The sequence below is a fragment of the Perognathus longimembris genome, chromosome 27 (assembly GCF_023159225.1).
Source record: "Perognathus longimembris pacificus isolate PPM17 chromosome 27, ASM2315922v1, whole genome shotgun sequence".
NCBI classification, from domain to species: Eukaryota; Metazoa; Chordata; class Mammalia; order Rodentia; family Heteromyidae; genus Perognathus; species Perognathus longimembris.
In genome coordinates, this window is record NC_063187.1 from 8,755,435 (window position 1) to 8,772,874 (window position 17,440).

The following is a 17,440-nucleotide window of genomic DNA, read 5'->3' on the forward strand; positions in this document are numbered from 1 at the left end:
AAAGTGCAAATTTGTCATTATCATGTTGTATTGGAAGACAATAAAGCTGCTTGAGTTGTATTGCCAGTATCTTAATTGTGTTCCTCTTAGGGTATGGAAACTGTACCTCTTCCAGGGTGAAGAGTCGGAGTCCCACCACCCCTTGCTTCCTTGCTTCCTGTATCATAGCCTTTGTGTATCATCCCCACTCTCTGAAGACCCCAGTTTGTTCTGGTGGGTACAGGGCAATTATTTCCATCATTTATTTATCTTTTCCTCATATTTTTTTCCCCCCAGTCCCGGGGCTTGGACTCAGGGCCTGAGCACTGTCCCTGGCTTCTTTTTGCTCAAGGCTAGTACTCTGCCATTTGAGCCACAGCGCCCACTTCTGGCTTTTTCTGTGTATGTGGTATTGAGGAATCAAACCTAGGGCTTCATGTATATGAGGCAAGGACTCTTGCCACTAGGCCATATTCCCAGCCCCTCTTTTCCTCATTTTTTTTTTTTTTGGCCAGTCCTGGGCCTTGAACTCAGGGCCTGAGCACTGTCCCTGGCTTCTTTTTTTTTGCTCAAGGCTAGCACTCTGCCACTTGAGCCACAGCGCCACTTCTGGCCGTTTTCTGTATATGTGGTACTGGGGAATCGAACCCAGGGCCTCATGTATATGAGGCAGGCACTCTTGCCACTAGGCCATATCCCCAGCCCTCTTTTCCTCATTTTTAAGGATACAAATTTTAGGAGGGGTTCAGTACTTGGGGGCCAGTGTTTAGAATAGGGATGAGCCAGGACCTTCAGTGACCCACTGCTCTGGTGGATGTGTATGGTAATCCCATCATCCAACTGAACCCCCTGGCCACTCCCCTTCTTGTTTCTCACAGAGAGATCAGTTTCTCTTCCCTTCCTTTGTTCCCTTACCTTCTAAGCCCTCCTTTGCAACCAGCCTGAACATTTCTTTTGCCCCTCTGAGACCTGGCCAGCCACTTGCCCAGGTATACTCACTCTGTTTTCAGCTGGTGGAATCTTTGGCTGCCAGCGTTGTTCCTTTAGCTAAAGTCCCCTAGCTTGAGCCTTGTAAGAAAAGTGGTTCACAACTACCTTTAAAATAGTTTTTTGAAATTTTTAATTTGCACATGAATTTATTTTAAGGAGTCTATTTTAATATTTCACTGATTATGTACAGTGTGGATGATCAAGTCCAGGTAACTGGCATTTCTACCACCTCAAGTGTTAGAAATTCATTGCACTGTCTTTTGCTCACCAATAATCATTTCTCACCATCCACCCTTTCCAGTGTCTGGTAACCTCTGTTCTATTCTCCTGAGACATCATTATTGTTTTTCTTTTTAGCTTCTACATATAAATAATACTTTCAGTATTCATCTTTCTGTGCTTGACTTACTTCATTTAATATAATGTCATCCAGAGTCACCTTCATTGTCACAAATGATAGTTCATTATTGTAATCACTTAATAATTTATGTCATTGTATATCCACACAGTGTCTTTATCTATTTCTTTGTTGAGTAATGGTGTCAAAGCCACATGTAGGGTTTTTATGCTTAAGCCAACAGTTTTCATACCATGTGTAGCATGCCTTCAGATGCTGTGTGACTTTCAATATCTTCCAAAGTCATGAACTTTATTGGAACACGGTTGTCTGTAGGTGTATTCCAGGAAGCCAAGGGTGTGGAGAACAAGGAGCTTGCAAGCAGCAGCTGTTTGGTGTAATTGACATTCCTTAGAGATTGGCAGGGGATGAGGTACATGGATACAATCTGATCTGGACCCTTTGGCTAATGCTGAAAATAGAGAAACCAGGTTTTTTATTTGGGGGTGGGGGAATGGTTCAATGTTAGGAAATGGCAGCTTGTTCTGAGAAGGAACAAATGGAAATATGAGTGTCCAAGGGCTGGTGTCTAGCTTTGTTGCTATTTCCAAATTTAGAGTTTTATGCTCCAACTCCTCACAGAATGAACACTCTCTTAGAGCCAACTCTTTGGAATCAGAACTGAATGCAAGAAGCTGGTTTTATTTTTTCTTTTCCTGTCCTTACCTCTCTGCTATATGTTTTCACAGAAGTTCTTCTGCCCCTGGCTCATGGAAACTCTTCCTGGCGGTACACTTGTGGCATCTTGAGCACCAGTGAGACATCCTTGGCCTGGGGGCTTTAGAGTAATTACTAATGGGCAAGGTGTTTGGGTTCCTGAGGAAAAACTGCCAGTCAATCCTGGCTGAGTCTCAGCATTGCCCAGGAGAACTTAATGAGACGAAAGAAGGTGGCAACATGAAGAGGAAGAAAAGAGTGCAGCTAAGAGAACATCTTAGTGCCTGGGACTACCCTCACGGTCAGGAGAGCCTCATTTCCCTCTTTCTCACTGTGTAGCAACACTTTGCTTACTCACAATACTTCGAAGCCTCTGAGGCTGTGATAAGTAGTAGGTCCTGGTCTCCTTTACTTCAATTTCTGTATCTGAAATGGTGTCAATAGTTTCTAGCATAGGGTGTTGGGAAGACTGAGTGAAGTAATCTTTAAATGAGTGTATGGTGTATACTAGCCATCCTCCTTGGTTTCAGTCTTTCCTGTCACCTTTGTGCAAATCCCTTTAGATGCAGGGTGCTCCTGCTGATTTGGGAGCATGAATGGAGCATATGTACTTGCCCTTGCTTTTTACATTTTTATATCCTCCTGTGATACACACCAAAGCCCTTTCTACAGGAATTCTGAGATTATTGTCATTCTCTCCCTTTTCAATGGCTCATCTTGTGAGAGCAGCTGAGCTTGTGGTAGCGAGTTTGGTTGCTAGTATGCCAGGTTTGTTAATATCCTCTAAAGTTGTTTCTGGATTTTCATCTCTTGATTAGAGTCATTGGACCTTCCTCAGAAGGTCATTTTCTCCTCCCCATTTCTGTGGTGGGGATCTGGCAGGGACTCTTCCACTGCAGTTTGACCCAGACCGTCTGACATTTCTCTTGTCCCAGAGCCCCACTGACACCCATTTTTGCTTCCTGGTTCAGTTTGTGTGGGGAGTGAGAGGAACCATAGTTCCCTCAGATAAGCTTTCAGTAATGTTTGCTTTTTATTTTTCTCTCCCAATAAATGTTTATACTACTCATTTTTCAGTGAATAATACTCCTTTTGTGACATCTTTTTTTTCCTAATAGGCTATTCAAACTTAATCTTTTCATTTAGCCTTCCAAAGTTTCATGCTCGATAGCTTCTCTCCTAATTAGTTAAAAAAAGTAATCCAGTGCATTCTTTGTACCTCAGAGAGAATTTCACATTCTATGGCCTTAGTAGGTTCTAGAAAAACATCTGATTTTTGTCGAATGTTATGTCTTTCCCTTGGCATTTTTTCTCTTTCCTTTATAGGCCCAGTTGGTTTACACAACATTGGACAGACCTGTTGTCTTAACGCCCTAATTCAGGTATTCATTATGAACATGGACTTCACAAAGATATTGAAGAGGTAAAAGTTTATTCAGGGTGATAAAACTGTGTATGATTTTATATTTTTCATAGTGACTTGGACTTTAGAAGCCTTCTGTCATAAATTGCCAGAAGGGGAAAATATTTTCCTATGTATTCTGTGCTGCAAATTAGAATCACCTAAGGACTGGGGAGGGGGAGTGGGGTCCTGAGGCTTGAATTCAGAGCCTGGGTTCTGTCCTTGAGCTTTTTTGCTCAAGGCTTGTGCTCTACTATTTGAACCACAGCTCTACTTCTAGCTCTTTTGGTAGTTAATTAGCGATAAGAGTCTTTATGTATTTATTTATTTTTTTTGCCTGTCCTGGGCCTTGGACTCAGGGCCTGAGCACTGTCCCTGGTTTCTTTTTGTTCAAGGCTAGCACTCTGCCACTTGAGCCACAGCACCACTTCTGGCCATTTCTATATATGTGGTGCTAGGGAATCGAACCCAGGGCATCATGTATACGAGGCAAGCACTCTTGCCACTAGGCCATATTCCCAGCCCAGGAGTCTTATAGAATTTCATGCCTGAGGTTGGCTTCAAACTATGATTCTCAGGTCTCAGCCTCCTAAGTAGGTAGGACTACAGCTGTAAGCCACTAGTACCTAGTAAGAATTTTTAAGAAATATACAAATGCTTGATCCAATCTTCAGTTGGCCTGGGTTGAGGTCTGGGCATTTCTTCCTTTCCTTTCTTTTCCTTCCTCCTCCCCTTCCCTCTCTCCTTCCTTTCCTACTGCCTCAGTATGGTAAGGCAAATACCTTCTATGCCTAGCCACGGGTACTTCAGAAACACTTCTTGGGTGATTTTAATGTACAGTATAATTTTCAGCACTGGTTTGATTAAAAGGTAGTTGGAACTGGAACAACAGTGGAGAAAATCACTGTGATCATTTTATTTATGCACAGACACACTTCTGCATTCATTCCTTTTTGTCCAGAGCTATCTCCTTTTCTCCACTTATCAAAGAAGTAAGAGATGTCCATAATTAAATGGACCACTGCCAAAATACATTGCTATTCTTTTCTGTTGGCCTTTCTTTCCAGGACCTATCCCCGACTTTGTGCTTCTGGCTGGACATTTTGCTGTTTGCTGTACATGAGGGTCCTTAATCTTGTGAAAGGATTTTTTTCTGGCAATTATTGAAAGAAAGCCTTTAAGCATCCAAGTCACTGTGAATAACTGGATATTCAAAATATAAATTAATATATACTTTAATAACCTAACTTATTTCTGTTCATTTAACCTTTTTGTTAGTATATTAATTATACAAAAATATTTCATTACAATATACTTTGATCAAATTCCCCCTTTGTTTTTTCTTATGCCTTCTCCCATTTTAAACAATTTTCATAGGTTTCCTTACTCTCTTTTCATACATGCACAGGAACCACTTTTCTCATATTTGCCCTCCCTCCACCATGTTCCCGTCCCTCCCCTTGCTTATTCCCACTCTCAGTCTGTCCGTGTTTTACACTTGACTACACATTTTACCCTTCCTAGTCTGTCCCCCTGTTTTACTCTTGCACACACAAGGTTATCCTTCACTGTCCTGAGAATATTGGGCAGGGGTGGGGATAGGGCTGATCCCCCTCTCAAGAGTATTCTCTCTGCACAGCCCTCATGTGGCACTTCTCAACCTTGGTTACCCATGTGAACCCACCTACTGCCAGAACTCTGATCTAATGCATGGGAGGGGAGTAGCATGGAGATAGAAATCTCTACAAAGCATACCTCACATGGAAAATGGTGGGGGTGAAGAGGTGCCTGGCTGTTCTTACTTGACAGAATGTCAGTGCCAAAGGGACCAGAAGAGCAAAAGAGAAATGTCCCATTCCAGCTGCTTCTACTGCTGGAGAAGATGCAGGACAGCCGGCAGAAAGCAGTACGACCCATGGAGCTGGCCTACTGTCTCCAGAAGTACAATGTGCCATGTAAGATACTCCTCTAAGCAGTGGCTCCAGTCCCTTTATCTAAAGTGGGTATTAGCCAGAGAGGAATTGGGGGAAGAAGAGAGAGGGGGAGAGGAGGAGGGAGGGTAAGAGGAGAGGGAGGAGGGGAGAAGGTTCAAATGGGAAGTATTCTCTGATTTCATTGAGAATGATCAGTTCTCATTACTCATTCTGTTATCTCAGTGTTTTGGTTTTCCTCTACTTCATCGTCATTCTGATCCTTTGTGTGTGACTATTGACTTTTTTTTTTTTTTTTTTTTGCCAGTTCTGGGCTTGGACTCAGGGCCTGAGCACTGTCCCTGGCTGCTTCTTCTTCTTCTTCTTCTTCTTCTTCTTCTTCTTCTTCTTCTTCTTCTTCTTCTTCTTCTTCTTCTCTTTTTGCTCAAGGCTAGCACTCTGCCAACTTGAGCCACAGCGCCTCTTCTGGCCGTTTTTTATATATGTGGTGCTGGGGAATCGAACCCAGGGCGTCATGTATATGAGGCAAGCACTCTTGCCACTAGGCCATATTCCCAGCCCCGACTATTGACTTTTTTGAGGTGTCATATTGCCTTTTCTTTTCTTTCTTTTTTTTTTTTGGTCAGTCCTGGGCCTTGGACTCAGGGCCTGAGCACTGTCCCTGGCTTCTTCTTGCTCAAGGCTAGCACTCTGCCACTTGAGCCACAGCGCCACTTCTGGCCGTTTTCTGTATATGTGGTGCTGGGGAATCGAACCCAGGGCCTCATGTATACAAGGCAAGCACTCTTGCCACTAGGCCATATCCCCAGCCCCATGCCTTTTCTTTTGATACCTGTTGTGTTCCTGTGTTAAGATTTGCTTGGCCGGGCACTAGTGGCCTGTAATCCTATCTACTCAGGAGACTGAGTTCTGAGGATCATGAATTGAAGCCAGCCCAGGCAGAAAAGTCCCTGTGAGACTCCAATAAACTCTTCAGTTTTCTCCAATAAACTACCCAGAAAAATCCAGAAGTGAGCACTTGTGGCTCAAGTGATAGAGTGCAAGCCTTGAGCACAAAGGCTCAAGGACAGTGCCCAGGCCCTGGGCCCTGTCCCAGAACTGGTTAAAAAAAAAGAAACAAAAAGATTTACTCATTTAAACTCAATTTTATTAGTTTGGAGTTTTAGTTGTCTGAAACATTTCCACTGAAATTTTGTTGATAATATGACAGAAATGGGTATAAGCTGGGTTGATAATTAATTTTTTACCACTGGCCTGGGGATATAACTCAGTACTAACAACCTCATTTATTCAATGTCTAACAAACTATTTAAAATAAGTAAAGTCCGATTGGCAAATAAGAACTAACATTCTTATATGGTACAATAGGAGACTAGAAGAATACAATTTGTGTATGGGTTAAAAATGAAGTGTTAAGGGCTGGAATATGGCCTAGTGGCAAGAGTGCTTACCTCGTAAACATGAAGCCCTGGGTTTGATTCCCCAGCACCACATATATAGAAAAGGGCCAGAAGTGGTGCTGTAGCTCAAGTGGCAGAGTGCTAGCCTTGAGCAAAAAGAAGCCAGGGACAGTGATCAGGCCCTGAGTCCAAGACCCAGGACTGGCAAAAAAAAAAAAAAAAAAAGTGTTAAACTTAGGAAGATGAGGGGAAAAGTAGGGAGAAGGAAGATGGGGAGAAGAGGAATGGAGAGTAAGGGCTGAAGGAGTGCAAAACAATCATGCATATGAATATAGTTTCATTTTTATGGTATCAAGAATTGCAAGGGTTCAGAACAGCTATGGCTACAGAAAGAAGAAAAAGAAGGTGGAATAAACCTTTGGTAGAATGCTAAGTGTAAGACGGGGAAGTTGAAAAGAAAAACTACAAAGAAAGAAATGGCAAGTCAAAAAAGGGATAAAGGGTTAAGCATTAAAAAAAGAAAGCTAGGCACCCTTGGCTCATGTTTGTAATGCTAGCTACCCCAGAGGCTGAGGATCACAGTTTGAAACCAGTCTAGGTAAGAACGAGATTCTCATCTCCAATTAACTACCAGAAAAGGGTGGAAGTTGAGCTGTGGCTCCAGCCTTGAGCAAAAAAGCTCACGGACAGTGCCCAGGTCCTGAATTTATCCCCCAGGAACAGTATAAAAAAATAAAGCAAAAAATATATAGGTCAGTTTTATTTTCCTGTGCTGAGAATGAATGCCTTCTGGTTCTATCAGCAACATTCTAGATGCACTCTTGTAGTCTTTGCATCCCCTCACAGTTCTTGCTTGACCAGGTACAACCTGGGTGCAGTGTTCCATGATCAGGGAACAAGAGCAGCTGATGGAATGAGATGGGGACAACCCTTTGCAGTAGAAATCCCCTGGAGCTGGTCTGTTCTACTGGGATCCAGTGGGGCCATCCTGATCATGCCAGGCAGCTGTTGTTGTTGGTGGTGGTGGTAGTGTCTGTGAGCTCAACTAGTGTGTCATAATGTGCTCTCCTTTCCTGAAACTTGAAATTTACCCTACTCAAGGAGTCTAGTTCCTGCTCTAGCTTTCTGGTGGCAAGCTTTTCCCTTTTCACCTAGGCTTCCAGTTTACCATTTCCTTTAGAACATGTATAGCCCATGGGTTGCAGACTTTTAGCCTTGTTCCCTTCCTGTGCCTTAAGTTTAAGAGGACATGTAAAATTCAGTGCGAAGAATACTTACCACTTCCTGAGCACCTAATATGTAGTATATCCTGACCTTTTTTGGGAGTTGGGAAAAGATATTCCAAGGCAAAGTGTTGGGTGTTCATGTAGCTAGGGCATCAAGACATAAGACATCTCCAGTGACCTCACTATTGTGCTGTACTTCTTTTTAACCAGTGTTTGTCCAGCATGATGCTGCTCAGCTCTACCTCACATTCTGGAACCTAATCAAGGATCAAATAACTGATATGGACTTGGTAAGAATCTGAAGCTGGAGGAGCCAGAGGACACATAGAAGTCACTCAACATTGTTTATGTGATGTGCCGTGAGGAATCCACAGAAACTGCTTGTCATGGTTCCCAATGTCCTTCTTGGTACCAGCTGCACTCTTGTGCATAGGGCAACCAGTGTGAAGTGCCACCCAGTCTAACAGGTCCAACTCTGGACACTAGCCTAACCTGTTCCTGGCTCCTTCTTGCAGGCAGAGAGGCTACAGGCCCTGTACACCATACAGGTGAAGGAGTCCTTGGTTTGTCTCAGCTGTACCAGAGAGAGCAGTAGGAACAGCAGCATGCTGACCCTCCCTCTTTCTCTTTATGACATGGACTCAAAGCCTCTCAGAACACTGGTGAGAGAGTTGGTGAATCTGCACACTCCACTTTGCTAGTTCCCCCTTGTTTTCTTCATCTACCTTCGATATTAAAAATAATTCTGTTTTACTTGCATGGCTCTAGAGGGTCAATCTCTTTGACCAGAAAAAGCTCTATCCTATTTCTCACACTGTTCCATTAACAAGGGCCCCTCCCATTTTGGTCCTTCCAATTAGTGGAAGAGCCTGACAATGTAGCACTAGTAGTGGGGGCTGTTTAGAAGAATGTGGTGGAAAATGGAAGCAAAGCTTGAATCCTCACCTTCAGGGGTAGGGTTGCTTTCTTGATGGAAAGTGTCAGCTAACATTACCTTTCCCTTGTTCCCCACTGGGCAGGAGGATGCCCTGCACTATTTTTTCCATCCTAGGGAGTTAGCCAACAAAAGCAAGTGGTTCTGTGAGAACTGTGGGATGAAGACACGTAGAAATCAGGTACTCACCCCTCACATTCAAATACTTCCACTGGTCTGGGGTTGCTCCTAGTAGATTACCTGACCAAGGCTTCCCAAACACCTTCATGGTCTTTCATGATGCTTCATGGGATGGGGTCTGGGTGAGGCTTCTCATATCTGGAGCTGTGGATGTAGCTTCTTGACCACAGTCTTTCACTAAGAGTGACATAGTCTTTTAAGGACAAGAGGTGAAGTCATGGAACAGTGTGGGGTGGCGTGGGTTGCAGGGTTTTAGACTAGCTCCCTACAGAAGACTCCTAGTTCCTGAGGTTTCAAGTGCCCCTGTGGAGCTGTGAGAAGTTCAAGGCTTTTGTCTGAGATCTGTAGTGTTGTGACAGTCAAGTGTCACTGGAGTCTCGGAGGAGCTGAATAGATTCCACAATGGGAGCCTTTAGCTCTGTAGTATGTCCCCTACCCTCCTCTTCCTGGGAAGAACAAACCACCAGCCCTGGCAGTTCTGAGAATCTTCCCATTTAAAGTGCCTTGGGACTGCGTCTTCACAGTAATGTGTACTTTTTCAGGTCTTGAAGATGACACAGTTGCCCCAAACCTTGACCATTCACCTTATGCGATTCTCCATTAGAAATTCACAGACTGAGAAAATCTGCCACTCTTTGCATTTCCCTCAGAGTTTGGATCTCAGTCAGATTCTTCTGACTGAACAAGAAGACCTCAGTGAGGCTGCAGAGCAGGTGAGGTATTCCCTCCAATCTGGATCCATCTTACCAGACACGACATCCTTCAGGTTCAGCTTCTCTTACCCCTCAAATGCTACATGGCACCTACTCATACATTCCACAGTTCCAGGTTCTCACCAAGCCCATGTGAGTGATTTGGTCTTTAGCTTGCTTCTACAATGTGAGGTGGAATGGGAAGCCTTGTGCTGGATGTGCACTGGCCAAGGAAGGGTAGCACCCCAGGCAGTGAGGTCTGCCTCCTCTGAGCACTCTTCTTATCTGAAAAGTGTGCTGTTTGCTGGCCAGGCCTGGAGTACACCGAGGAGGAAAGACCATCCTCAGGTTGTTGTGATTTGCAGAAGCAAAGGCATATTCACGACAGAGGAGGTTTTTTTTTATTGTTATTGTTGTTTCATTTATTTGTAGCCTACTATGGTGGCACATGCCTTTAGTCTTTGCAGTTGGGAGACATAAGCCAGAGGAGCATTGGTTTAAGGCCAGCTTAGGTTACATAGTAAGACCTTGTCTCACAAAGAAAAGACAGAAAGTCTCTTTTTTTTCAAAGCAGTATTTATTTTAATGATCATGTGGTTCCAAGGGGCAATGATGATGGCTATCATTACAATGTCACCACAAGCCCTTGATGCTCATAGTGTTATTTTCTTTAAAGGTTCAAAAAACTGCCTCATCGGGGCTGGGAATATGGCCCAGTGGCAAGAGTGCTCGCCTCACATACATGAAGCCCTGGGTTTGATTCCCCAGCACCACATAGATAGAAAATGGCCAGAAGTGGCGCTGTGGCTCAAGTGGCAGAGTGCTAGCCTTGAGCAAAAAGAAGCTAGGGACAGTGTTCTCAGGCCCTGAGTCCAAGGCCCAGGACTGGCAAAAAAAAAAACCAAAAACAAAAACAAACAAACTGCCTCATTTCCATGTATTGACAAATAGAAAGTATTTATACTTATGGTTTAAAGCATGATACTTTGAGGTATGTACGCCCGGTGGAATTTCTTTGTTGTTTTGCCACTTATGAGGGTTTTTACCCAGGGCCTTTCACTTGTTAGGCAAGCACATTACAATGTACCACTTGAGCCATGCCTTTGGCCCTTTTTGCTTTGGTTCTTTTATCTGGTAGTATCTTGTTATTGCTCAGGTCTGACTTTGGACTGCTCTCCTACTTCTGCCTCTTCTGAAGTTGGGCTTTTGGTTGTGTACTGTCATGTCTGGCTTGTTTGTTGAAATTGGGGTCTCATTAGCTTTTGAGCCAGGCTGACATTGACCACAACTTTTTTGATCCCTCCCTCTGGAGTACCTGGGATTATAGGTATGCAACCATCCCCATCCCCAAATTGTGGACAGATTAGGTCAAGCTAATTAACATACTTAATACTTCACCTGCCTCTTTTTGGTGAGAACACTTACAAATCTTTTAAAAGCATTTTCCCATGTGTAACACATTAACTGGAGTTACTATGTTGTATGATATAGTTCTAAAACCTATTCCTCCATCTGACTGTAAGTTTATATGCTTTGATCAGAATCTTCCCATTACACCCCCTGATAACCACTGTTGGGTTTCTGCTTCTATGGTTTTTACTTTTTTGTTGTTGAAAGAAATCTTCTTGGCTAACATGAAAATCAACCCAAACTCTCAGAATGATTCCCATTTCTTTTAAACAGATAATCATGTCTTATTTTGTTATTCTAAGACTTTGAGGGAGTGAAATACTTTATGGGCACATGTGGTGGATACTTTGTGTATGTAACATTCCTGTTAGTATCATGCTGTCTTTGTAAGGTTTTTCTCCTGCCGTTTCTTTATCCATTTCTGTTCTCAATTTTTTTTGGAATGTTACTTCATTAATCCCACAGTTTCATTAGGCTAAAACTGAAGACTTTCAGTCTGTGTCTTCTGTTTACATTTTTCTTGGCTCCAAAGCACTGTTTTCATCTTCTTATGGAATGTTTTCTGATAGAGGTCTTCACTTCTGGATATCTCTGTTGCATATTTGATTTTATAGTTTCAATGTATTTCTAATGTTCAATCCAGTAATTTTAGATTTAGCCTTATTATGTCCCTTACTCCACTTTTCAATCTGAAGCTCCTCTAGTTATTTCTACCTAATTCTGCACAAATCTGTGTAATTTTCATCTTAACACTCACTGTCTGCAGATGGACTTTGAAGGCAGACATGTCTGGGTTGAAATCTTGCCTCTTCTACTCCTCTAAGTTTTGGCCTTTTGTAAATTACCCTATTTCTCTGAGGTAAGATGCTTCCCCTGAAAAGCATATTCTATATCAGTTGTAGTAAATGACATCATTTATGTGAGATGTATCTAAGTGCATACTAAATGAGAAAGTTTCCCCTTCCTCCTCCTCCATCATTTTGATGGCTACCACCGATAGTAATTGTTTAGATTATCACCATTTCTTCTTGTGCTTCATTGGCATTAAAGTTTTACTTTCTGCTCATTTTTAATACAACTTTAAAGACATTTTTATTTTTCAATAAATTTTGCAATTTATGGATCTGCACATGGATTTAATCCCAGTACTTGAGAGGCTGAAACAGTAGATTGGGAGTTTGAGGTCAGCTTGAGATACATAGCAAGCTTCCTTATTAATGACTACAACTGGGAAAGGAAGGATGAATCACTTAAAACCTTGTCCTCTTCCAGCCTGAAGGGCAGTATGAACTCTTTGCTGTGATTGCCCATGTGGGGATGGCGGACTTTGGTCATTACTGTGCTTATATCCGGAATTCAGTGGATGGAAAATGGTTCTGCTTCAACGACTCCAATGTTTGTTGGGTGAGAAATACCATCCAAAATTTTCTCTTGCTCTGAATTAGCCATCTCTAATAAATTCTCAGCTCAGAGTTGAAGACACATTATGGTCTTGTATTTTGGAGCTGGGGAATTTTGTTGTTCAAAGCCTTTTCTGTCTAGATTTATTGCCTTAAAATTTTTTTTGCCAGTCCTGGGGCTTGAACTCAGTGCCTGGGTACTGTCCCTGAGCTTCTTTGTGCTCAAGGCTAGTACTCTACCACCTGAGCCACAGTACCATTTCCAGCTTCTTCTTCTCATGGACTTCCCTGCGTGGAAACAGGATCATCAGATCTCAACCTCCTGAGTAGCTAGGATTGCAGGCACGAGCCAATGGCACTCAGCTGGTTTATTGCTTTCTAAGAGTCTATTTGCTTCAGTGTTTAGTTTCTGGTGCTCTATGCCCAGTGCCTTGACGTTTTATGCTCTGTAGGAAACTATGAAATCAGAAGTTAGAAAGGTATAAGGTAGAACTCTGGGATAAGTGTAGGAGTTTAAAGATGACTGAGAACATTACAAAGGGCATTATTGTACGTGACATTGTGTTACTAGATGCTCTAGATTCTTGGGAGTCAGCAGGGTGGCTTTTCTCCCATCCAATTACTAACCATGCCTGACCCTGCTTAGCTTCCGAGATCAGATGAGATCGGGCGCGTTCAGGGTGGTATGGCCATAGACAGGGTGGGTTTTCTATAGGAGTCTAACAGGGAAAATGACAGTGTCCTGTATTCTATGAATACGTGGTAGCTACCAACTAGCTGCTGATGGTCATCTGTGTCTGTTCTTCCAGGTTTCCTGGGAAGACATCCAGTGCACCTATGGAAATCATAACTACCGCTGGTAAGAGAAGCACTTGGATGATGGAGTCCATTGGGTTCTTAGAGCTTTATGAAATTTGCATGGATGAGCTATTGCCTTTGTTCTGAGAGTTCTCCAGTTACTAACCATGCAGCCTAATCTTGCAATACTCATCCCATTATACTATACCTCCCTCAGAATTTATACTTCAGTAATGCTTAGTTGTAAGTCCCAATACCATGTCCATCATCTTCTGTAACTATGTACCTGTGGTTTCTGAACTCTTATTACCCTGTCCTAGTCATATTTTAATAATCATGGTCTTTTTTACTGCGCAAAGACTTTACTGATGGACCCAAGCAGATTGGTAGAGGGAATGTTATTTTACTCTTATTGCATCTTAAGCATGCCTCCTTTATTACACTTTAAAAGTTTTTTTTTTTTTTTTTTGGCCAGTCCTGGGCCTTGGACTCAGGGCCTGAGCACTGTCCCTGGCTTCTTCCCGCTCAAGGCTAGCACTCTGCCACTTGAGCCACAGCGCTGCTTCTGGCCGTTTTCTGTATATGTGGTGCTGGGGAATCGAACCTAGGGCCTCTTGTATCCGAGGCAGGCACTCTTGCCACTAGGCTATATCCCCAGCCCCAAAAGTTTTTTTTTTATTATGTGTATTTTCTGGGGTTTGAAGTTCAGGCCTGGTCATTGTTCCTGTACTCTACCACATGAACCACAACTTCACCTCCTGCTTTTTGGTGGTTAATTGTAGATAAGAGTATCAAAGACTTTCCTGTTCCACTGGCTTTGAATCTAATCCTCCTGAATAACTAGTATTACAAGTATGATCCACTGGTGCCCAGCAGACCAGGGGAAAGGACCACTCTTCTCATCTTTCCCAGGCTGGCATAGTGGCATGCACTCTGTAAGCATCAAGTCATACTTTTAATTTCTACTGAGTTGAAACTACAGAGAAAAGCTGGATAAAGTTAAGGCAGAGAGACTTTATATATACCAAAGGTGGTATTGGAGATGACAGTATATGTACCGCAGGTGGTACAGAGGTGACGGTGTACGTAGGGAAGGTGGTACAGGAGGAGGTGATGGTATACATATCAGAGGTGATACTGGAGTTGGTGATAGTGTACGTAGGGGAGGTGATGCTGGAGATGACAGTACATGTACCAGAGGTGGTACTGGAGGTGATGGCCAACCAGTAGGCTTGATTCTTTCAAAATTAATGGATTAGGTGGAGTTTGCGTTTGATATATTCCTTTCACCTACTTTCCATGTTTTTCTTTCATTTATTCTGAACATTTCTCTTAGGTGCCTGTTCTTAGCCAATTTTTAGTTATTGATTCCTCTATGATTTAGAATAGAGGTTAGCCAACTTTCTCTGTACATGGTTAGAAAGTACTTTAGCATTTGTGGGAAATAGTCTCTGTAGCTGTTATTCAGCTTTGCCCTTTGTAACACATAACACAGTACGGATGGATGAATGCAATTGGCTGTGTTCCAATTAAATTTATTTAGAAAAAACAGGGTTGGAATTGGCTTATAGTTCCATAATTTGTTTGCCTGGGTGCTAGGCTTGAACCTCTTTGTGCTCAACAGTAATGCTCTGCCACTGGAGCCACAGTGCCACTTCTGGGTTTTTCTGAGTAGCTTATTGGAGAGAAAACTCTCACAGACTTTTCTGTTAAAGCCGTCTTTGAACTGTGATCTTCAGATCTCAGCCTCCTGAGCAGTTAGGATTATAGGTGTGAGCCATCAGTGTCAGTCTGACTGTCCATGATTTGTATGTTAACTAATAAGAAGTCATGGGTTACTTTCCCAAGTCATAATTTTTTTTTTCTATTTGATGGGATGGATAGGTAGGTGATGGATAGATGAAGATTTTCTCCATTAGCCTGGAAACTTGCTAATACTTGGTCCTATTTTGAATTAATATTATATCATTTCACCGTAAATATTTAATTTTGCCATGCTGATAATTTTCTCTTTTTAGGCGGGAAACTGCATATCTTCTGGTTTACACGAAGATTGGAGGTTAATGGATATACTCTACACCTTCGGAGACTGACAAATTAATTTCCTTTCTTGTCATTGGATCTTCTAAGTCTTCTAGGAGATTCTACAATGAGGAAAAAATAATTTAAAAACTATATGATGATTTAAATCTTAAGTTATAACCATGAGTGATTATATTGATATCATTGGAATGTGGTTTGTCTCCCAAAGGTCATGTGACAAAGCTTGGTGCCCTGTATAGCAATGTTGTGGGACAGAATCTTTTGTGAGGTAAGGCTTGTGTGGAGCAACTGTAGCTCATGCTTGTAATCCTAGCAACTCGGGAGGTTGTGATGGTTCAAAACCAGATAGGGCAGAAAACTCCACGAGACTTACCTTCAATTGACAACTAAAACAAAAGTTGGAAGTGGAGCTAAAGTGGTAGTGTGTCAGGATTGAGTGAAAAAGCTAAGGAACCACACCTAAGACTAGAGTTCAAGGCCTAGTGGTGCCCCCCTGTCTCCCAGTGAACTATTTCAGCTAGGCCCCGTCTTTGAAGTTACCAGAACCCCTTGAAACTAGCACTGCTATCTGGAGAGTAAGCAACACATGAGCCTGTGGGGGACATTTCGTTTTTGAACCATAACGTTAGTGAACTAGGCACAATAAATAAACTTATTTCTCTCAAAAGGAGTGTATAGTTTATAGCTTAATGGAGGTAATTAAAACATAAGATGCTAATGATTTGTGCTATAGAAACTAAAAAGAAGCTGGGATCCCTTCTTTAGTGGAAGTCTTGAGGCTGTAGAGAGGGTTAGGGGTTAAGATAGTCCATATATACAGAAAATATACTCAAAAGAATAGCTGAGAAAGTCAATACTCAGAGGTCACAGAAATCACAAACCTGACTTCTTTATACCAAGGATCTAAATGGTGAAAGGTAAGGAGGTGGTGCTTGGAGTGTGGATGGTGCAAACTAGAACTTCGGATTAAATTCTGTATTTATAGAATAACCATGGAAGGGGTCAGGATATATTATTGTGAAAATATTATAAAATATTATGAAAATATTTTTTCTGTCTGCCCATGCTTCTGTAATTTTGAATCATCACTATTTTTAGTTAAAAGAATTAGAATTTAAAGGAAAGTGAAAGTTAAGGGTATAGTTTCCTAATTTTCTGATTTGTGGGCACTGTAAATGAATCTACAATATCTGACCCCAAAGCCTCAGAAAGACTGATGCACACTACCACTTTCTGCAACTTTTTCACCATTTCCACCAAATCTTCAGTTTTCTGTGTGTATGTGCCCTGCCCTGTGGAACAAAACCAAACATTTCAAAACCCAGTAGGGTGAAAGGAATGGGGAAGGATTCAACTTCTTTGGCTGGGACTGAGGTGAGTTGAAGGCATTACTGTAACTAGAGTAGTGCCTTAAATCTTTGTCCTCAGGCAAATATTGCATAAGTGATGAGTTTGGTCCCTCCCGGGTCAGCCTTTCCCTTTGTAATACAATGACACCACAGACATGACCTTCACGAAACTCAAGTTGATGGCCGGTGTTGTGGTCAAACTGTGATCAGCATTCACAAAGTAATAATGTGTAAAAAAAAAAAAAGTATAAATGTATAAAATGTATATAAAAAAGAAGCTCTCAGCACATTGAGGCAGTTGTATGGAGAGAAGAGAGCCTATAAGGTGAGACTCAGTTTCAAAAATAGTAATTGTTGGAGATGTAGTTTAGCAAAGCACAGCCCTTGCCGAGTATGTGCAAGGCCCTGAGCTCAATCAACTAGCAAGGAAAAAAGTGAAAGGGATTAAAAAAATGAAAATGAGTTGAAAGTCACTGTACTGGCATGTGACAACAAATACCTTTCTTACACGTAACCGATGCTAACTAGAAACCTCTACTTAAGATATTTCATAGTAATTTTCTGTAGTCACTACATGCACCTGTTTTTAACTCACTCATGAATTAGTAGGTGCAGGAAATTACTTAGGGGATTTGCATTATAATAATGGTAA

At 42.1% G+C, this 17,440-nt stretch overlaps 1 protein-coding gene across 1 annotated transcript; it reads left to right on the forward strand.

The window, feature by feature from the left end:
- The first annotated feature begins 90 nt into the window (after positions 1 to 90).
- Positions 91 to 16,369, forward strand: Usp18 (ubiquitin specific peptidase 18). The gene is made up of 11 exons (XM_048335194.1): positions 91 to 213; positions 2,056 to 2,324; positions 3,350 to 3,446; positions 5,235 to 5,380; positions 8,193 to 8,272; positions 8,498 to 8,644; positions 9,002 to 9,097; positions 9,639 to 9,809; positions 12,471 to 12,602; positions 13,408 to 13,457; positions 15,415 to 16,369. Exons 2-11 carry the CDS (start codon positions 2,162 to 2,164, stop codon positions 15,458 to 15,460), a joined length of 1,128 nt encoding a protein of 375 aa, XP_048191151.1. The 5' UTR covers positions 91 to 213; positions 2,056 to 2,161; the 3' UTR covers positions 15,461 to 16,369.
- The last annotated feature ends 1,071 nt before the right edge of the window (positions 16,370 to 17,440 follow it).

Coding starts and splice junctions, on each gene's coding strand:
- Usp18 (XM_048335194.1), top strand. CDS start 2,162: ATGGGCAAGGTGTTTGGGTTCCTGAGGAAAAACTGCCAGTCAATCCTG. Junction 2,325..3,349: donor TGCCTGGGACTACCCTCACG/GTCAGGAGAGCC, acceptor TTTCCTTTATAG/GCCCAGTTGGTTTACACAAC. Junction 12,603..13,407: donor ACGACTCCAATGTTTGTTGG/GTGAGAAATACC, acceptor CTGTTCTTCCAG/GTTTCCTGGGAAGACATCCA.